At 48.2% G+C, this 20,911-nt stretch overlaps 1 protein-coding gene across 5 annotated transcripts in view; it reads left to right on the top strand.

Moving 5' to 3' along the window:
- Window positions 1-20,911, top strand: part of Efr3b (EFR3 homolog B) — a 103,291-nt gene that overhangs the window by 72,414 nt on the left and 9,966 nt on the right. For 4 of the 5 annotated variants that reach the window (XM_023711035.1, XM_023711034.1, XM_023711037.1 and 1 more), the window contains exons 5-16: window positions 3,498-3,619; window positions 8,790-8,939; window positions 10,111-10,245; window positions 10,522-10,600; window positions 11,236-11,371; window positions 11,524-11,685; window positions 13,821-13,932; window positions 14,210-14,261; window positions 16,814-16,986; window positions 17,475-17,550; window positions 17,914-18,075; window positions 19,338-19,469. In XM_023711035.1, coding sequence (XP_023566803.1) covers window positions 3,498-3,619; window positions 8,790-8,939; window positions 10,111-10,245; window positions 10,522-10,600; window positions 11,236-11,371; window positions 11,524-11,685; window positions 13,821-13,932; window positions 14,210-14,261; window positions 16,814-16,986; window positions 17,475-17,550; window positions 17,914-18,075; window positions 19,338-19,469 — 1,491 coding nt within the window. The remainder of the gene's footprint in view (window positions 1-3,497; window positions 3,620-8,789; window positions 8,940-10,110; window positions 10,246-10,521; window positions 10,601-11,235; window positions 11,372-11,523; window positions 11,686-13,820; window positions 13,933-14,209; window positions 14,262-16,813; window positions 16,987-17,474; window positions 17,551-17,913; window positions 18,076-19,337; window positions 19,470-20,911) is intronic. The other variant, XM_023711036.1, reaches the window with a different exon arrangement.

Genomic DNA, 20,911 nt, shown 5'->3' with positions numbered 1-20,911 from the left:
TTATTTATTTATTTATTTGATACAGGGCCTCACTCTGCGTCTTGGACTTGTAGTGATCCTCTTGTCTCAGCCTCTCCAGCACTAGGATTACGGGTGTGTGCCACAGTGCCTGATTTTAGGGACCAGCACAGTATGCAGTAATGGGGATCAAACCTGGGTCCTTCTGCTTGCCAAGCAGACATCTAGACTGCTGAATATCTCTCCATCCCTATTGCTTCAGCTTTTGTTGTCATGAAGTATACCCCCCAAGATCTCAAAGATGTAGCCTATGGTTTTTTTCTGAAAGTTGAATATTTTTAACTCTTTTACTTAGATCTATTTTAAATTAATTTTTATATATAGTGTGATAAGTCCCACTTTAATCTTTTTTTTATGTAGGTGTCTGTTTTTGAATGTCTCTTTTTCATTCTTTCCTTATTGAATTATTTTGAGACTCGTTAAAAAATCATTTAATCATGATTATGAGGATTTATTTCTGGGCTCTCAGTCCTATTCCAGGATAATATAAGAATTTATTTTTTGACTCTCAGTTCTATTCCAGGCAGTGTGGTACTTGTGCCAGTACCACAGGATCTCCTTTATAATAGCACTGTGACAGTAAGTTTTGAAATAGGGGAGTGAAAGCCTTCCACTTTTACTGTTTTCCAGGATTGTACCTAGGCCCTTGGGATGTCCATATGGATTTTCAAATTAGTTTGTCAGTTTTTGCAGGAAAACTCACTGAGAGTTTGATACTGACGCCATCAACACTCTAGATCAAGTTAAGGTTACTGTCACCTTAACAATACTAACCCTTCCAAACAGTGAGCACACAATATCCTTCATCTGTTTGGATGTTTTTCAGTGATTCTGGCAGCACCTTATAATTTTAAGAGTACAAATTTTGCACTTTTTTCTGCTGATGTTTGTTCTTAAGTGATTTTTTTTACTTACTTTTACAATATATAAGCAGAATTCTTTTCTTAGCTTCATTTTGGATTACTCACTGCTAATGCAAAGAAATACAACTGATTTTGATATCAAATTTTTATCCTGCAACCTAATTGAAATTTCTAATTCTAGTAGATTTTTTAATGGATTCCTCAGGATCTCCTACGTAAACATCACATCATCTGTAAGCACACACAGTTTCATTTCTTCTCAAGCCCGCACTCTGTCTCTTCCATTTGCTTTACCTGATTTCCCTGGCTCTTGTCTGCCAGTACAGCCCTGAGTAGATGTGCCGAGTGTGGGCATGCTTGTCCTCTTGCTAATCTTATCAGGAAACTGTCCGGTCCTTCCTGGGGAAGCTCTGTGCTTTCAGTACATCCTCTCTTCACATCAAGGGACTCTCATTTCATGGTCATTGTGACTGTGGGAGGAGCCAGAAGTCACTCAGTTGCAGATCCAATAACAAGGTGGATAGAGACCCTCATGAGAGAGGACTTCCAGAACTGCTTCAGGAAGTAGCAAGAATAATGAGACAAGTTGTGTTTATCTTGAAGTGAAATTCTCTGTGGAGGATTAATGACAGTATGTCTTTTGCTGTAAGAATTTTTTCTTTAAACACATGCCATATTTTTCGACCAGCTCTTGTAGATGTATGCAACAGCAGACAAAGCAAGAAGGTATTTTTTTTCCCTCATGACCAGTGAACAAATGTGGTGAATTCCAGTTTACTTGTCAGTGTGAAGTCATCAATCTGTGTGGCAGACTTTGAAGCACTCTATGTGTGATGGCTCTGGGGAGTGGGGCGAGGTCCCACTGCCCAAACACAAGACTATACAAAGGAGAAGGGGAGAGAGATTCCGGAGATGCACTGTAATATTGGTTATGTTCTTCTCTAGATTAAAGGTGTAACATTCTAGTAATTTGTCTCCTAATTGTGACAAATCCCAGATGCTGCCTTAGTGGCACTGTATTTCAGCAGCAATAAGAAAGGAAACAGCATCATACCTCAATGACATACGTGTGCCCATGTTTATAGCAGCACAATTTGTGATGGCTAAGTCTTGGAAACAACCCAAATGCCCATCAACTGAGAAATGGGTTAAAAAAATGTGATTTTTTTAATATAATAGAGTACCACTCAGCTGTAAGGAAGAATAAATCTGGAACTTTTATAGGTAAATGGGTACAACCCAAGACCATACTCATAAGTAAAATAAATCAGACCCACATGTATAAATATCATCTTGTTGCACTAGTGTGAGAAATCAAACAAGATTCAAAATGTACAACTGATATTGTGAATTGGGAAGAAACTATTCAAAAGAAAGATGGGATGGGGAAAAGGGAAAAGAAAGGAAGAGAAAATGAAATATATATATATATATATATATGTATATATATGCACACACACATATATGCGTTTAACATGTGGTTTGGAAGAAAGGTTGCTTTATTTACTTTGTATTTTTGTCATTTTGTTTTTTGAGATAGAGTGTCATTAATGTAGTTCAGGCTGGCTTTGAACTCATAATGTAGCCCAGGCTGGCCTCCAACTCACAGCAATCCTCTGGTCTCAGGCTCCCAAGTGCTGGAATTACAGGGAGGTGCCACCATGCCTACCTGTTCTGCTTTGTATTTTGATATCCTGCCCATATAACAGAGAATAGCTGTGGATTTACTGTTGCGAGAACAATACTCTAGTAATTAATGATGCTTTGGGAAACCACTAATTTTCATCCAGAAAAAGTTAACAATCTTTAATAGGAACATAGATTGACAGTTAACACTGAATATTATGAAATACCCTAGCTAGCTTTAGGATAGTATATCCCTTTTAAACCAAGGAACTGCTACCTTACACCCAGCCTTGTTTTCTGGCCCCATTTCACATTTGGAAAAAAATAACTAATAATACATGACAAAATAATGGAGAATATAATTCATTGTAAATCTAATCTTTTTAGAGTCATTTGGGGCAATAAATTTTTAACATTAAACAAAGCAACTTGTAATAATTATATTAAATTTTCAGTAATTTACCTCTATTTAGTCCATGATGCCTGTTTCTCAGCAGGATTCTGTTGGAATTAAGTCTCTGTTTAGAATTGTAAATGTACAGCACAGTAGAACCCACGCTGCCGATCGAGGCGCACTGAACCAAAATGGCAAACTTTCACCATTTACTCAGATTTTTGACAACAAAATGCAATTTCATCTTTTTAATCACATTTTAGATTTGTTTTTGTGTCACAGCATTTGTCGGTGCCCCGTGCCTCAACCCTGGTTCTCGCAGAAGTTTCAGTGTTGCTCTTACTAACAGCTTTCAGGCCACGGGATCTGTGCACCTGGGTGGAGGAGGGAACCCCTCATCTCCCTCCTCTGCCCCCCACCAGGGGAGTCACAAAAGGCCAAGGTTCACAGCCCATGTGGAAGGACAACTGGATGCCGCTGGAGGTGGTCCTGGACGTGTGGTTCTGTGGCTCTGCTGTGGTGGCAGGCAATTTGGGACACTGGAATGAGGGCAGAAGGGTAACCTGTCATGTGTGTCCTCTCCTTCCATCCCACAGTTCGTGAAGTTCGCCAACATCGAGGAGGACACACCATCCTATCATCGGAGCTATGACTTCTTCGTGTCCCGGTTCAGTGAAATGTGCCATTCAAGCCATGATGACTTGGAAATCAAGACAAAGTAAGTACAGGAAGGTGAGGGGCCCATTTGGCTCCTGAGGAAGCGCTGAGGGTCTAAGAAGATGACCTGTCTTAACAGGCATAGTGGTGCACACCCGTCACCCCAGCACTCTGGGAAACTGAGGCAGGAAGATCGGAAGTGCAAGCCCAGCCTGGGCCAATTAGCAACTTAGCAAGGCCCTGTCTCAAAGTCAAAAAGGGTCCAAGGATGCACTGGCTCCATGTGAGGGCCCTCAGTTCATTCTCCAGTCCTGAAAAGAATGGACAGCTGTCTGTTCTCACCGGCTCTTCCTGTCCTCTGTTAGTGGGTGTGGGTGGACTTCGGGCGGTGCCCTGCTCCCAGCTTGTTGTCCCAGGGGAAAACTCTTTAGGGCCAGAAAAGAAGCCTGAGTGTAAGGTAGCAGTCCCTTACATCCACTTTAAGAGCCAGGGACAAAACATACCCACAGCTTAATCAGAAGTACACACATTTACTTGGCAGAATCCACAGTAAGTGCCAACACCCCACCACCACCACCACTACCTGCCTCCTTCTGTCTCCTCCTCCCACCAGCTCACTTCCTCCAGCCAGGACATCTCAGACAGGGCAGGGATATTCCTGTCTCAGGGCTTCTGTAGCCCTGCACCCTGCTTTCTCCCACCCCACCCCACAGTACTCATTTCCTTTTAAAAATATTTATCATTTTCTTATTTTTAAAATAATTACTATTACTATTTTTGGCTATATCCCAACTTTTTTTATTTTTAATATTTTATTTGGAGATAGGGTCTTGCTAAAATGCTCAGGCTGGTCTCAAAGGTGTGATCCTCTTGCCTCAGCCTCCCAGAGAGCAGGGATTGCAGGCCAGCGCCACCATGCCTGGCTCTGCTTTGTATTCCTTGTCTCTCTGCACTAGAGTACAAGTGCTAGAAGATCAGAAGTCATTGTATAGTAAGACAGCTCAGAGCAGCAGACTCTAGACATGATTTGTTGAGTGGATGACTGAGAGAGAACTTTCAGATAAGCATCCTGAATTAGAGAAAACAGTTGTGTGCCCACATGCTCAAGTTTGTAAAAGCATGTAACTCAAAGTTAAACTCATCCATACCGAAGTATAGCCTCTCGCATAAAACCACAAAGCACTAAGACAATGCTGATGCCTCTGTGCAGTGTGGACCCCTAGGGAGCAAGCCGAGGTGATACGCACCAAGTGTGGTGCTGGAAACCTCGGGATGCAGAGGCAGATTTCTGCATACAGAAAGTGGCCCCATAGAACCAGGTTCTGGAGAAGGCACTAGGCCAGCGCCCACACTGACAGCTTCAGGAGTACAGGAGATGGTGGATGAAGGGAGCTTGCCCCTGCCGCCGGCCAGTTCTTGGTTGGTTCCAGGCCTCACCACCCTTCCTTGTACCAGTGCTCTGTGGGCCCCAGAATCCATCATGCCCCTTCTTGAGAGCCGGCGGGCTGGCCTATGGAATACAAAGGAGGCCTCTATTCCTCAGTGTGTGGATAACTCCCAGGCTGGTGAGACCACAGCATCTAGGCCTCCCAGGCCCTGATGCCTCTCAGCTCAGGTGCTGACTCCTGGGGCTGGGCTGTCCAGTGCCTCTGAGGCTAGCAGCAGACAGCAGGGAACCCTTCTTCCCCACCGCCAGCTTCCTGGGGAGCCGCTCACTCCTGGAAGAGGCAGAGAGCTGGGCAGTGCACACGGGTCCTGAGCAGATATTGCCATGTAGACACGGCCCAGCACTTGCCTGGCATGCATGAGACCTGGGTTCCATCTCCAGCACAACAACAACAACAACAAAAAAACACTAAAACCCACAAACCACTAGAGATGGCATTAGGGAAGACAGAAGTCATGGCTGTCACAGATGCTGAACACTCACCATACTGGCACACACACGTATGTACGTGTGTACATGCACACAGGCAGTGGAATGGTCAGCCGCATGTGCCAACAGCACCAGGAGTTTCCTGAGCATCAGGAGAGAGGCAGCCAGACAACACCATTAGCACCACAGACTGGCACCTCTCACCCACGACAGGAAGCTGCAAGGGAGAATGGGACAGCTTTTTGACAGCTTGCTCTTGTGTTCTCTCCCTGCGCTCCCTGTCCCTGTTGTTCATCCTCAGCCTGATCAGAGCCCAGGTGGTGGCTGATATGCTATGTGTCCATTCTCTTAGATCCCTCTGCTGTGGGAACCCTCTGAGAGAATACCCAGGATCTCCACCATGGGTGTGTGTGTGTGTGTGTGTGTGTGTGAGAGAGAGAGAGAGAGAGAGAGAGAGAGAGAGAGAGAGAGAGATCAGGCCACATACCAGTATTCTCTGTACTCCCCTTGGGTTCAGAGACTCATGGACACAGTGAACCCATCACAGAATAATACAGGTATCTTCTTCCCCCAAGCTTGATTTTTTTTCATCTAATTCAGAAAAGAGTCAGCCAGCCCTGGATGTCCTAGAATAGGACACATGTGGAGGTATCACGGAGAAGCTGAAGAAGTGCAAAATAGAAGAAAAATTAATTCACAGGACTGGAGACATGGCTTATTGTTAAGTGCCTGCCTAGCATGGTGAGGCTTTGAATTCCATTCCCAGCACTGGAAAAAAAAATTAAAATATATATATATTTTTTATATATTTATATATATATAAATTATATATATATATATATATATATATATTTGCATAGAGGGAAGCTCAGATAGGCATTTTTCCAACATATAGATTTGTTTCTTCTCAGCCAGGCCTTCTTGGGTGGTACAGATGAGTCCCGTATGTTTGAGATGTTCTCAGGGATGGACAAGGAGCACCCTGACCTATATAATCAAGATCGGCAGATGGCGCAATATATAGTACCTTCATTTTCGAACCTGGACAGCCTCTGACATGGGGCCTGGTGGGGTCACGGTGTTTCCCCATGGCCAACAAGCTAAACAGAGTCCTCAAATAGGTGCTGTTAGGCTCCTACTACCCCCAGTGACAGTTGCCTGATAAGGCCCAGGATCCCATCCTTGTAACTCCACTTAAACTGAATCTGGAAGCACAACTGGCAACTATACATTTAGAGAAACATGAATAATCACCGCAAATAATCATCAAAAGGATGAGAACTGAAATAGCTACAAGATGGGAGAGTTTTTCTGAGCCATAAAATGAGAACAGATGTTAAGATGAGAGCCCTGGGGCCAGGGACATAGCTCAGTGGAATAAGCACTTGCCTGGCAAGTGAAAGGACCTGAGTTCAATCCCTGGTTCTGAAAAAAAAAAAAAAAAAAAGATGAGGGCCTGTGCTTCTGCGGGGCCAGGGGGGCAGTGTGCTATGTAGCTGGTGCTTGGGCCAGGGTAACCTAACATTGCTGGGAGCCATTCATTTTGTGTCTTTTGATTCATTGATTCCATGCATGGCAATGACTCACAAATGTAGTAAAATATTATATACAGTATTGTCCACCATTCATTATTGTAATGGCAAAAAAAGAAAAAAAAAATTTGAAAAACTTGAAAGGGCCTGGCTTAGAAAGTTCTTATGAGCTTTTTATCAAGATGGCGCTAAAGGCGAAGAAGGAAGCCCCTGCCCCTCCCAAAACTGAAGCCAAAGCAAAAGATTTAAAGGCCAAGAAGGCCATGCTGAAAGGCATCCACAGCCACAAAAAGAAGAAGAAATGAATGTCACCTACCTTCCACTGTCCCAAGACACTGCGGCTCCGGAGTCAGCCCACATGCCCTCGAAAGAGCGCCCCCAGGAGAAACAGCTTGACCACTATGCCATCATCAAGTTCCCCCTGACCACAAAGTCAGCCATGAAAAAGAGCGAGGACAACACCACACTTATGTTCACTGTGGATGCCAAAGCCAATAAGCTGTAAAGAAGCTGTATGACATTGATGTTGCCAAGGTCAATACCCTGCTCAGGCCTGATGGAGAGAAGAAGGTATATATGTTCAACTGGCTCCCGATTATGATGCGTTGGATGTTGCCAACAAAATTGGGATCATCTAAACTGAGTCCAGCTGGCTAATTCTAAATATATACTTTTTTTCTCAGTAAAAAAAAAAAAAAAAAAGAAAGTTCTTAGGATAGTGTATCATATAATCATTTAATGTGTTCATGGAAGGCTGACATCTTTAAAAAGGTGTTTAGATTGTTATGTGGGGAAAAAACCCAATACAAATTAAATATGGCATTAGCTCTTAATTCTGTTATACATTATGTATAGAATAAAAGAAAGATACCAGCCGGGTGTGGTGGTGAATCCTGTAATTGCAGCTACTATGGAGGCTGAGGCAAGACCACAAGTTCAAAGCCAGCTTGGGCAACCTAGTGAGACCCTGTCTCAAAAGAAAAAGGGCTGGGCCAGCATTCTGGAAGGCTAAGGCATGAGAATTCCAAGTTCAAGCCCAGTCTGCACAATTTAGCAAAATCCTACCTAAAAAGTGAAAAGGGCTGAGGACATAGCTCAGTACAAAAGGCCAGGTAGCTCCCTCCGTCCCCACAAAAAATAAAGGATTGGGGTTGTAGCACTCGTCTAGCGTGTGCAGGACCCTGAGTTCAGTCCCCATCCCTAGATGCCAATTATGGTTATCTTTGAGTGATGATGGTGGGAGTAGACTTTTTATAATTAGCATGTAGGAGGGGGAAAAGTTTCATTTAAAAAAAAGAGAATAAAAGTATCTTCAGGCTGAAATAAAGGGGCAGTAGAGAAGACTTTCCCACAAGGCCAGCACAGTAGGGTCTGGAGGTGGGGACCCTGCCCCTCTTCCAAGTTGTTACAGGATCTCCCTGTGCTTCTTGGCCACTTAGCTCAGCTATAGCTCTCTGTGCTCAGATAGCCTGCCGCTTGGTGCCTCCCTACAAATGCCCCACGCTAGCTGCTCCTCTCCCTGCCTCCTTCTGGGAGGTCTGCTGGCCAGGCCCTGGCAAAGTCAGGGCTGAGCTTTAACAAGGGAGATGGGGCCAGGGTGGACAGGGCAGGGGCAGCCTGGGGGTCTCCAGGATGGGCCAGAAGGCTGGGCTCCCTGGGCCCTGGCCACCCACACAGGATAACAGCCAGCAGGTCCCATTCCGGGGGAGGGGGGAGCAGGTGGTCTCCCTCTGCCTGGGGTGGATAGTGTGTCCCTTGCCCTGCCCTGTGTTCCTGGCCCCAGAAGCAGCTCTTCCAGGATCCCATTCTGCCTTTCCTTACAGAATCCGAATGTCAGGCATCAAAGGTCTGCAAGGGGTGGTGAGGAAGACGGTGAATGATGAACTGCAGGCCAATATCTGGGACCCACAGCACATGGACAAGATCGTCCCTTCACTGCTTTTCAACCTGCAGCACGTGGAGGAGGCAGAAAGGTCAGTGAGCTGGAACAGCTCCGGAGCAGCCTGAGTCTGCTGCCAGCCCCTGGGGACCTCGGGGCTTGGCCCGAAGGTGAAACACAGGACATGGCTAGCGAGATCGCAGCTTTGTGGCTTGTTCTGCCCTGAGTCAAAGCTGGCTCCTGGGGAACCTGGGGTCAGGCCTTGTGCTGGCCGGATAGTGGAGGGAGGAGAGTCCTAACGCTGGCCTCCCTTGGGCCAAGGGTGCTTCTCCCAACACAAAGGGCACATAGAGGACCAAGAGTCGGGTTCTTTTGTCTCTTTAGAAGCAGCAGGCAAAGGAGGCTTAGCGTGTGTTCCAAGGCTGCAGTTAGAGAGGGCTTTCCCTTTGGACCTTCCTTCCTCCCTCACTTCCTGATTCTATTTCAGGCTTGCTTGGCTGGATGTGCTGCTGCACGCCTGTAATCCCAAAACTCTGAATGGCAGCTTCAAGCCCAAGGCAGTTAGTGAGTTAAAGAGAGAGACTCTTAACATAAAATACTTTTTTAAGGGGGCAGTATATATAGCTCAGTGCAAACTCTGACCTTGGTCCCTGGTACCACAAACGTGCCTGATCAGTCACAGCCACTGAGTTACAGACAAGTGGGCTTTACTCTGGGAGCCCCTAAATATTCTCTGGCCCTCATTTTCCCTCTGTGGAATGGGATGGTAGGAAAGGTTTACGTTGTTGTCCCACCTGTGTTTCCCATGCTGGGTAAAGATACACACTGCCTCTGGCACTTCCTGGCCGCCTCCTAAGTGAGACTGGCAGGGGAGGTGGTGTGCCCCCTAGTGGCTGTTTCTGGAATCGCCGTGCACTGACAGCTGTCTCTATTGTTTAAGGTGGTCTTGGGACCTGGAGTCCTGAGGTTTTTCACTTAGTCAGTATGAGGTCTTGGGTACACAGACACTCGTGGTCAATGCCTCATCTGGCTTATGGTGCTTAGAGGCACCTTCCACAGAGGCACAGGGATTTCCAGTCTTCCTTCACTGTGGGCTTCTTAATCTCTTAAGTTTCTGATGGCCATAGACTCCCTGTTGCCTGGAGCAGGCTGTATCAAGTTCCTGCTGGTCCTGACATCACCATTTGTGTGGAGGAAACCCAGGGGTGCACAAAGCCTGACTCCCAGCATCGTACCCCCTTTTACCCATGTGACTATTTCCCCAGCCGGTCTCCCTCTCCTCTCCAAGCACCAGAAAAAGAGAAGGAGAACCCTGCAGAGCTGGCAGAGAGGTGTCTGAGAGAGCTGCTGGGCCGGGCTGCCTTCGGCAATATCAAAAACGCCATCAAGCCTGTTCTCATGTGAGCTGAGTCCCGGCCTCTCCCAGCCCTTGCCTTGAAATGTTCCCAGCCCTGGCATCTTCCGATTGCTTGGGGGGGGGAGGCACTGTTGCAGTGCTGTGGCCAAGTCTGTTCCTTTTTGGTACCTATGTTCCCTCCACTGTGATGGCAAAGCTATGCCTAGTGGCGCACGGGGAGCAGGTGGGAGGGCACCCAACACAGAATGCAGGTTCTAGCTTCATGCCCTGTGTCTGTATTCTCCCTAACATCACCCCCTGATATTTTTCTCCCCCACAGCCATCTGGATAACCATTCCCTGTGGGAACCCAAGGTGTTCGCCATCCGCTGCTTCAAAATCATCATGTACTCAATTCAGGTAGAGTGGCTGCCCTCCTCCCACTTGTCCTCCTTGGCAAGGTGCCTGTGATGGAGGACAGTCCCTAAGAGGGAAGCCAGATGTCTTCTGACTTCTCCTAACTCCTCCTGGTCTGCACCATGGCTTCTCAAGCCAACCATGGCAAAGTGCCAGTTTAGTTTCATACCTAGTATGTCATAGTAGACAATATTTTGACAAAATATGAAAAGTCCTAGAAAAAGTAAATGAAAAATTCACTCAAAATGCAAGCTTACAGATTATGCACCTGGCTGCAGTGACCATGTCACATGACACCCACCTGTGCTCATTTCCATACCTGTCTTAATGTGAACAATATCATACCGCTCTCAAATTGGCTCTGGGCTAGGGCAATGGAAAAAGAATATTTTTAAGTGGACTTTGAGGTAAAAGAGACCAGGAAAATGTGCACTATGGGACCTTCCTGGTATCTGGCTGTCCTCGATGGCCCCGGGGGGGGGGGGCCTGCAAGAAAGGGAACGTGGGTCTGGTGCCGCCCACGATGTCCCTGGGGACAGGGACAGGCTTCCTTACCCCAACCTCTGGGTCCCAGAAGAGGGCTGCCCGGCCCACGCGGGGGTTGCTGTTTGGGGACCAGCGTGTCTTCCTTCCCCCAGCCGCAGCACTCCCACCTGGTTATCCAGCAGCTCCTGAGCCACCTGGATGCCAACAGCCGCAGTGCGGCGACGGTGCGCGCAGGCATCGTGGAGGTCCTGTCAGAGGCAGCAGTCATCGCCGCCACTGGCTCTGTGGGTAAGGGGTCCCGGGCGAGTGAGCGAGAGAGCAAGCGAGAGTGAGGGAGAGCAGGCTGTGTATCCTGTGACAAGGAGCTGCCCTGCAGAGGATTCCTTGCTTCATGGCAAGAGGTGGCCCTGATTTCGGGCTTCCCATCTCGCTGCTCCCAGGGCCCACAGTGCTGGAGATGTTCAACACGCTGCTGAGGCAGCTGCGGCTCAGCATCGACTACGCGCTGACGGGGAGCTACGACGGGGCACTGAGCCTGGGCACCAAGATCATCAAGGAGCACGAGGAGCGCATGTTCCAGGAGGCTGTCATCAAGACCATCGGTGAGGAGAGGCGGGGCTGAAGGGGCAGGGCCGGGGGCGGGGCTCCAGGCGGGTGCTGTTCCCTTGAGGCGACACGGGGCGGGGCTCCAGAGGGGCGAGGCCTGGGCCGGAGAGGAGAGGGGCTGGGAGACCAGGCTGCTAGGAGGCGTCTGTTGTAGTTATGGTGTCATTCATGGACATTGGGGAATAAAGCCAGCCATGATATGTATGGCCTGGCCCCGACAACCCCGGAGTAAGAACACAAAACAGCCTGGATGGGTTTCTCAGCCTGGGCTGTTGATGAAAGACAATTCTTCTGTGCCCTCCCCTATGCCTACCTCATGCTTTGGGGACCGGAGGGAGGTGCAGACAAAAGTGAAGGAAGGGGAGACCACAGAGGAAATGTTATGCACCTGGATGTGGAGCACTTCAAAGCTGTCTCTGCCTAGCATGGGTCCTTACTTTAGTAAAGAAAAAAACTAGAACACCAGCACCCACTGACAGGCCGAAGCTTCAGTTAGAAGGTAAAGAAGGTAGGGATGGGCCCAGGTTGAGCAGTACCTGGAGGGGGCTTTCTGGTGCAGGGGTGGAGTTGGCTCCATCAGTCATTATCTCAGCCTTGATTTTGTAGCTCCAGGGAAAGCTTCCTGGCCTGAGGCATGGTTCTGTCTGTCCTGTGAGGCTCTGCTTTCGCTGAAAAATTTTTTTCTCTTTGTGGATAAAGACTGAGCTTGCCCCATTGTTACCCTTGATGAATAGATTCCTATTTGCTACTTGTATCTGAGCACTATGATTAGTACAATACTCCGCTTACCTCTTATTTGGTCACACAAGGTCCAGTGGATTGCCCACACGTGATTTTGGTTAGTGGTCATTGTGTTGAGAAAGTCGCATGTTCTGGCCATGTTTAACACCAATTGTAGGAGTCCCCGACAGGTTTTCATCTCAGTCCAAGAAGTCAATATTTGCAACCCCGAAGATATGTTATTGAAATCCCATCAAGTTAATTCCAATCTACCACTCCCAGTGCAACCTGTGTCAAAAGTAAAGACACTAAAACATATTTATAACTATTGGGGAGGCAAGGGGCCCTAAGTCCAGCCATGAAGACGACTTTCCAGAACAAAGAGGCTGACCCAGGACTATATCCGGGTTTTATTCAGTGGTTGAATTGTTTGAGGAAGAGAATTGTGGGAAGTAGGTGAGTACTGTGAGCTGAGGTAGGTAGGTGGCTTACACTTACCTCTGCCATTCGCAGAGAAAGTAATTTGCATTATGCTACCGAGATAGTATCTAATGTTTTGGGATCTGGTGCTCAGCCAAAATGGAGACAGTCACTCTTCTTTCAAGAACAGCTGCTCAGGTGGTCCTCCACAGTGGGATGCTTATAACTGCTGGTTCAGGACAGTGGCTGGAGACTTTTAGACCTCTCCTCAATGGTCAGTCTGAAATGCAGGGCTAGTAACTGGGTGTTCCGAGAATCCTAAATCTCACTCTTATCTTGGTGTTTTCTATCTTGAAGGAGGATGAGACAGGCGAGGTAAGCGTATGGCCAATTAATGCTGCTCTATTGACAACTTTAAAATATTGAAATGCCAGTATCCCAGGTGCCTTGTCCTGCTTTTAGTTACCTTTTGGGCATTTGTAGGCCCAAGTGAAGAGTCAGGGGTTTTAGTAAAACTACTATTAAGTCCACCTCAGAAGAAAACACAGTTGTGGTTTTAATGAATAACAGGTCAAGTGTCCAGGAGTTATTTTGCCCCTTGTCCCTGGGGTGGTCCCCGATTTCATCTAAGTCATCCCACAAGTGTGTGAGGAACCCCTCACCTCTGAGAGTTCCTGCCTGGGGCCCTCTGAGCTTCCCTCCAATCTGGGAAGGTGGCAGGGCAGGAATGATGCTTTCAGGAGCTGCATTGAGGCCCAGGCCCAGTGGATACAAGAGCTCCTGCCCTGTCCCATGCTCCATCCTCCTTTCCTAGTAAAGGAGCCAAGGCTTTAACCACAGCACCTCAGGGATGTGACAAAAAGGGCCAAAAAGAACTCTGGGCCCCTTCCTGCAGAGCCACTCACACCTGCACTCCTCCTGGGCAGAGCTACACTGAGCCAGGAGCGGCGCTGCAGTCCTCACTGGCTGTTGCTCTCTGCCTCTCTCCTAGGCTCCTTTGCCAGTACGCTGCCCACCTACCAGCGCTCTGAGGTGATCCTCTTCATCATGAGCAAGGTGCCGCTGCCCTCCCTGCACCACGCCATGGACTCCGGGAGGGCAGGGTGAGCTTCCTTCCTGTTCCGCCCTGTGCTTTTACTTCCTGAGGCGAAGGCTCTGCCCTTTCTTCTCCCTTTTACTCCCTATTTCCTTAGCAGCCCTTGGGACCTTCAGATCCCACAGAACCCCCTTCAGGGGAGCCATTAATTCCCAGTTGTGCTTCCTGGTCTGGAAGTCACTGTCCTGGGTTCCCAAGGTTACCACGTGGAGAAAGCCAAGTGGACAAATGTGGGGTCTCCGTTCACATCTCCAGCCTGCTGAGTGTGTGTCTCTGGTCCACAGGGAGAACAGGAACCGGCTGACCCAGATTATGCTGCTGAAATCCCTCCTTCAGGTGAGCCGATCCTATTCCCATTTCTGCTCTGCCTCTGCAGGACACAGCTCTTTCCAAGAAAGTAAAAGGAAGCCACCATATATAGTTGTGCAAGTTGCACACTGTACAAATATGCCCAGTCAAGGGCTGGCCCAATAGCTCAGCATATTAAAGCGCCTGCAAGCAGGCGCATGGGCCTGGGGTTTGATCCCTGGGACTGCCGTGCTGGCTCTGCCCCTGGGGCCCACTGAGACAGCAATTGAGGCTGGGTGTGGTGGCACACACCTGTAATCCCAGCTCTTGGGAGGCTGTAAGCAGGATCACTACAAGTCCGATCTAGTAATGAGACCCTGAACACACTGTAGACCCTTCCCTAAAATACAAATATATATATTTGCCCAGCCGAAGAATGAATGAGGGACTGAAATCCACTAGCCAGGCTGACTCCACCACACTGGGGGTGATTGGAAGCAGGGCAAATACCTTTTCTGATTTTCACAGAGTTTTTTTATTGGCTACTAATAGCTCTGTCACTTAGGCAGGGTATGTCTTGAGATAGAATTTACAGACTCTATTCTTTTCTTGTACCCTTCCTAGGTCCTCTCTCCCTCCGGTTCCCAATTCCCCCTTGGCACTTGGATCTGTTGCATCTCCCAGCCACCATCTTTTACTTCAGCAGCAGTTTATGTGGCTTTCTTTTGTTTTCCTTCCCTCCTCCTGTTCCTTCCTCCTCCTCCTTCCCCTTCCTTCTTCCTCCTCCTTTTCCTCCTCCTCCTTCTTCTCTCTCTCTCTCTCTCTCTGTCTCTCTCTCTCTCTGTCTCTCTCTCTCTCTCTGTCTCTCTGTCTCTCTGTTTCTCTCTCTCTGCCTCGTACTGAGGGTCAAATCCAGGGATTCTGAACTACACTTCTTCCCTTGACTGACTGACTTATTTAGTCATTCATTCATTCATTCATTCATTCATTCATTCATATTTTGAGACAAGGTCTTGCAAAGTTGATAACTTGCCCAAGCAAAACTCACACTTGTTGGGCTGGTGAGATGGCTCAGTGGTCTAAAGCACCTACTTAGAACAAGCTAAGCTAAGCAAAGCACGGGGACCGCGATTCAATCCCCCAGTACCACATGCCAGCCAGCCCCGCCCCCTGGTGGGCTGAGCGGGCCACACACACACTAAATAAATAAATAAATAAATAAATAAATAAATAAATATTTTTTTAAAAAAACCTCAAACTTGTGATCCTTCTGCCTCAGCCTCTCTCAGTGCTGGGACATGGGAGTGTGCGACTACCCCAGCTTGTCTGCCTCTTCTGTCCATGCATTACTGGAGCCTCAATCTAGTCTTCTCAACACCACTTCCCATGGCCAGTGAGGCTCCCCAGAGACTGTGAGCCAGAGTTTTATGACATGCTCCTCAAGCACTCTCTACGCAGCCCCAGCCCTGGCCCTGCGCAGGTTGTGGGCATCTCACAGCTAGATGAATCTCATATCACTCTTTCCTCTATCTCTTTTTGACTATTAAATGCAGCCACAGGGAGGTTTTCTAGAGATGCCGCTCCTGGATCTTCCCACTTACATCACAGTAAAGTGCAGTTTACAGTACATGACTTGGAGAGTTGGAGGTTCCCTGTGCCTTTCCTTTTCCAGGCCCACCTCCCACCCCACCCATGTCTGTCTGACGGTGCCAGCCTGGGCAGACCCCCAAGCCCATGCAGACCTTCCTTTCCCTTTCACCAGCCTTCACTCCTCACATTACTGTATTTCTCAAAGCTCTCACACTGCCTGCATGGAGTAATAAAATTACCCCCTTAGATCTTCCCACTCCTGCCATTGCATTGCTGAGTTTACCCTCATTAATTTGTGCTTGGCATCTCACGGAGGTGACATTTTTGGGTTGCACGCACATACTTCCCCCTTTAGTGGACACAGATATTCACTACTGATGCTCTGGCTGGGCTAGACCCTTAGGCCCACCGAATGACCCACAGCATTGTCCTGCAGTGTGGCTTCAATAGGAAAGATGCCCTATTGCTGTCAGATGTTTTTGCATCATAACAATGTGTCCATTGATGCCAGCTGACTTTAGTCAGAGGCCATCATTGTCACCATGCTAGGAGAGAACAACCAGATACAATTGGTGTGTCCCCTGGGATGATTGTTATAAGGTCTGATTCTTCAGCCCGGCTACACAGGTTCTCCCACTATCTGTTCTGTAACTGTCTACACTCCCTGACACACTGCCCTGGTGGCAATGTGGTTGTCCCTGCCCAGCTGCAATTGTGGGTTCAGGAGTTCCCTGGCTCTTGTTCCTCTTTGCTGCTCATCTCGTTTGCTCTTAACATTTAGCATCCCTGCCCTTGTTCCCATCTACCCACCTGTCTACTGAGCCATGCGCAATAGCTTGTCTAGGTGGATTTTGGAGTGTTCCAAAAAGTTGTGTGTGGCACAGCTGAGAGGGAGGGAGTGGATGGATATTTGCTCAGACCCCATTTCTGCTGGCTGTTTTTCTGTCTTCTGGCTGCATCCAAGATGATGTGTCCTGTTCCTAAGCACACCTGTGCTGGGCTCCCTGCAGGTGTCTACTGGTTTCCAGTGCAGTAATATGATGTCAGCCCTGCCCAGCAACTTTCTGGACCGCCTTCTCTCCACCGCTCTCATGGAGGATGCAGAAATCCGCCTCTTTGTTCTAGAGATTCTCATCAGTTTCATTGATCGTCATGGCAACCGCCATAAGTTCTCTACCATAAGGTGACTTTGGGGCCTCACCTGTATTTACACGATGGGGGAGAAGATTCCCAGAAGGGCTTGTCTTCTTGGCCAGTAGCTTCATATGCAGGTGGAAGGACAGTCTGCGTATTCAGGGTAGCACTGACCTTGGAATCCTGCACAGGGAGGAGACAGAAGGAAAGTGTGGCTGGGGTCGGCGCAGACTGTAGGGTGGCAAGGAAGTGCTGAGGAGAGTTTTCAGTTGGGGGAAAGATTGTAGTGTTGTCAGTAGAGACAGAGAATTTGAGGGGCCTAAAGGAAAGAAAAGAAAAATCCAGCTCAAAGATTTGAGAGAAGGGAACACGAGCTTGAGAATGTGGGAGAAAATAGAGACTGAGCTAAGAACCAGGGTCAGGAGAATGCAGGAGGCTTTGGTACCAACTTACAGCTTTGGGGTTAAAGCCCACTGACACTGTGAGCTCGGGATGGACTCTCCCAGGAACTAAGGGGTCCCTTTGATCTCCTTCCAGTACCCTCAGTGACATCTCAATCCTGAAGCTGAAAGTGGACAAGTGCTCCCGACAGGACACCGTCTTCATGAAGAAGGTAGACAGTGAGTCCCAAGTAGGCCATGCCAATGGGCCCAGCCTTCCTGGCCCCGACTCCCTGCTGCCCACTGTCCCCAGGGCCCGCCCTTCTCTCTGCAATAGGTGTGGTCTGTTAACTAGCAACCACCTCCCACCTCAGCCCAGGTACGGAGCCTACAGTGACCCTACTGCTGGGGCCAAAGCCAGTAGCACCCCTGCTGCACCAGTCCTTGGCCACTGGTCATGTGCTGCTCTTGCAGCTGGGTTTGGGCAGCTTTGGTTGCCAGTATTACTGAGGCCCCCCTCTGCTGGGGTCTGCTTTGAAGACATTCACTCCCACCTCACTCACTGAGGCTGTCCTCTGCCCCTGCCCTATCCGCAGCACTCCCAGCAGCTCTACAGGCACATCTACCTGAGCTGCAAGGAGGAGACAAACATCCAGAAGCACTACGAGGCTCTCTATGGCCTGCTGGCGCTCATCAGCATCGAGCTGGCCAATGAGGAGGTGGTGGTGGACCTCATCCGCCTGGTGCTGGCTGTTCAGGTGGGCCTGGGCTGGGCAGAACCCAGGGACCAGGATCCTGGATGAGGCCTGTCCTGGCCAAGTACTGGTAAAAGTGTGAAGTAGCAGCTGTTCAGCAGTTGTTTCAGAGCCTGGCAATGCTGTATTCTTATCTGGAAAACCTCAGAGAGTGCTTCATTCTTGGCTGTGGTTCATTTTCACAGATCTTTAAAGAAGACCTAGGTAACAGGGTCATTCAGAAATACCTGTGAGTGCCTGTAATTTCAAGTCTGAGTGAGACTCCAGGGATTCCTACGAGGATATCCCTAAGTCCTGAGTGATTTCTAAACAAACTTGTCTAAAGACTCTCTGGTTCTCAGACTTAGCTGTTCTGTAGAATTGTCTTGAGCACATGTTAATAATAATACCACACATATTCTCAGAGCTGCTAAGTGAGTCTCCCAAGGAGGGGGACCATGAATACTTAATGAAGCCTCCTGCAGGATGCATGGCCGCCAGTGTGGTCCTAGACCAGGCCTGAGATTAAGGTCTGCCTGGGTGAAGTACAATCTCAAGGGAGTTGGGATGGGTCCATAGACTTCTCAGGCTGGGCCCTCTAAGTCTGAAGCCTGCAAGGGTGGCAAGCCTGGAAATTCAGTGAAGATAGACTCAGACCACAGCCTAACAGTGCTAAATTCTCCAGGGCCGATCTAGACAATTTTCTTAATTCTATTTCTCCTGAAGAATTAAGATTCCTGAAGAATTAAGAATTAAGATTCTTGGGGCCGGGGAGATGGCTCAGTAGAATAAGCGCTTCCTTGGCAAGCGCAAGGGTCTGAGTTCAATCCCCGGTTCTACCAAAAAAAAAAAAAAAAAAAAAAAGAATTAAGATTCCTTTGTGTCCCAGGCTCCTGAGGACTCACAGCTTTCTCAGTTGGGAGTCCAGGTTAGCAGGCTGCCTACCCCCATCCTCTGAGAATCCACTCTACCATAAGAGACTGCTTCCTAGCACTGGGATCATGGGGTTTGGGCAACAATCGTTGCTGCAGCTGTAACTACCACATGGGAGTTGAGGGCATTGCCTCTTTATTCAGTATGTAAGATCCCCAGCACATGGATTGTTCCATTTCCTTCAGCATTAACGAAGATGACTGTGTCTCCCGGGAAGTTATGGGGCAAATGCTGACTATTGAGCCTAAAAAGAGATGAGTCTTATAAAGAAGTTCGGGAAGAGGTGTGGAGGGTGGGATTCCAGGGTAGTTTATCGCTGAAAAATTTCAAAGGCCTATCTTTGTTTGCCACAGGATGTGGCCCAGGTCAATGAAGAGAACTTACCCGTGTACAACCGCTGTGCCCTCTACGCCCTGGGTGCAGCTTACCTGAACCTCATCAGCCAACTCACCACAGTACCCGCCTTCTGCCAGCACATCCATGAGGTCAGTGTCCTCGTGAGCCTGAGTGCTGGGGGCCCCAGGCTGGGGGGCTTCTGGGAGGCGCCTCTCCCTAGCTGCAGTGCACTCTGCTTAGTCACAGTGCTGAAGAAAGGGTTGAAAATAAGAACTAATAGTAATGAGAAGTCACATGAGGGGGTGTTTCCCCCACCTGACACAGCAGAGCAGGGGTTGCTGCAGGAGAGTTCTGTGCTGGTCTCCAGCCCTTACACATACAAGCATGCATCCCTCAGAATGTTCGGACCAAAGTTGCTTTGTAAGTTTTTGTCATAGAAATCCTCACATACTTCAAAAGCAGCATGAGTTAGAATAGTGAACATTCACTAGTTGTCATGCAGATTACATACTGAGGCTTCCCTGCATTTACTTCATCTATCTCTTTTTTCTTTTGCTGAAATGGTTTTAAATAAAGCATAGCTCTCTGCCCTTGCACATTACATATATCAGCATGTATGTCTCACGACGAAACACAGGCACCTCCCTCTTTGACTGTCATGTTATTCACATGTTGGAAAAAGCTGGGGATGTAGATTGTTATGAAACTTGTTGGCTTAATCTCCAGCACCACAACAAAAGAAAGGAAAAAGAAAATTCCTTAGTATATCTAATATTGTTTATAGTCAGTTGTATAAAGATCTTTTAAAACATGCTGAAGTATTTATAGGTGGAAAGATATAATGTCTAGGATTAACTTTAAATGTACCATCCATACAAAGTGAAAACAAAAGAAACTGCAGGTCTCAGGAGGCCTGGGCTGGCTGAGGTGTGGGTAATGGCCATGCCAGGGACCACACCCAGGGAGTGGGACTCTCTCAGCCTCTGGCTGACAAGGGAGGGTAAGAAGGGCAGGGCCCAGACCCTCACTAGTCCCACAAGTGATGGGATGCCAGCGGTGGGGCTAGTGACGGTCTGGGCTCTTCCACCTCACCAACACACCTGCATGCCCACCATTCCCCCACTTCTCACCACCTTAGTGACATTCACCTTCCTTGCCACAAATTTCCACAGGATACTGGGGAAGGCTAAAGAGGTCACTGTCTAGCAGGATGTTACTACAAGAAGCAAGTTTGAGATATGGTGTAGCCTAAATTCACTTTTACTTAAGTAGAAAGCACAGGAGAGCCCAGCAGACTAAAGCGCCTGTTTAGGCAAGCGCAGGGACCACGGTTCAATCCCCAGCACCACATGCTGCTGCAGCCCCACCCCCAGGATGGCCAAGCAGGCCAGAGACCAGGTGTAGTGCACACACCAGCGCTGGGGAGGCTGAAAGCAGGAGGATTGCAACGAGTCTGAGCTGCCTAGTGAGACCCTGTAGCAACCAAATACATGAATGACAGAAAGAAAGAAAGAAAGAAAGAAAGAAAGAAAGAAAGAAAGAAAGAAAGAGAAAGAAAGAAAGAAAGAAAGAAAGAAAGAAAGAAAGAAAG

This window comes from Octodon degus, unplaced genomic scaffold, assembly GCF_000260255.1.
Source record: "Octodon degus isolate 3935 unplaced genomic scaffold, OctDeg1.0 scaffold00019, whole genome shotgun sequence".
Classification (NCBI taxonomy): Eukaryota; Metazoa; Chordata; class Mammalia; order Rodentia; family Octodontidae; genus Octodon; species Octodon degus.
The sequence above is the reverse complement of the archived record's forward strand: the minus strand, read 5'-3'. Positions and strand labels throughout refer to the sequence as shown.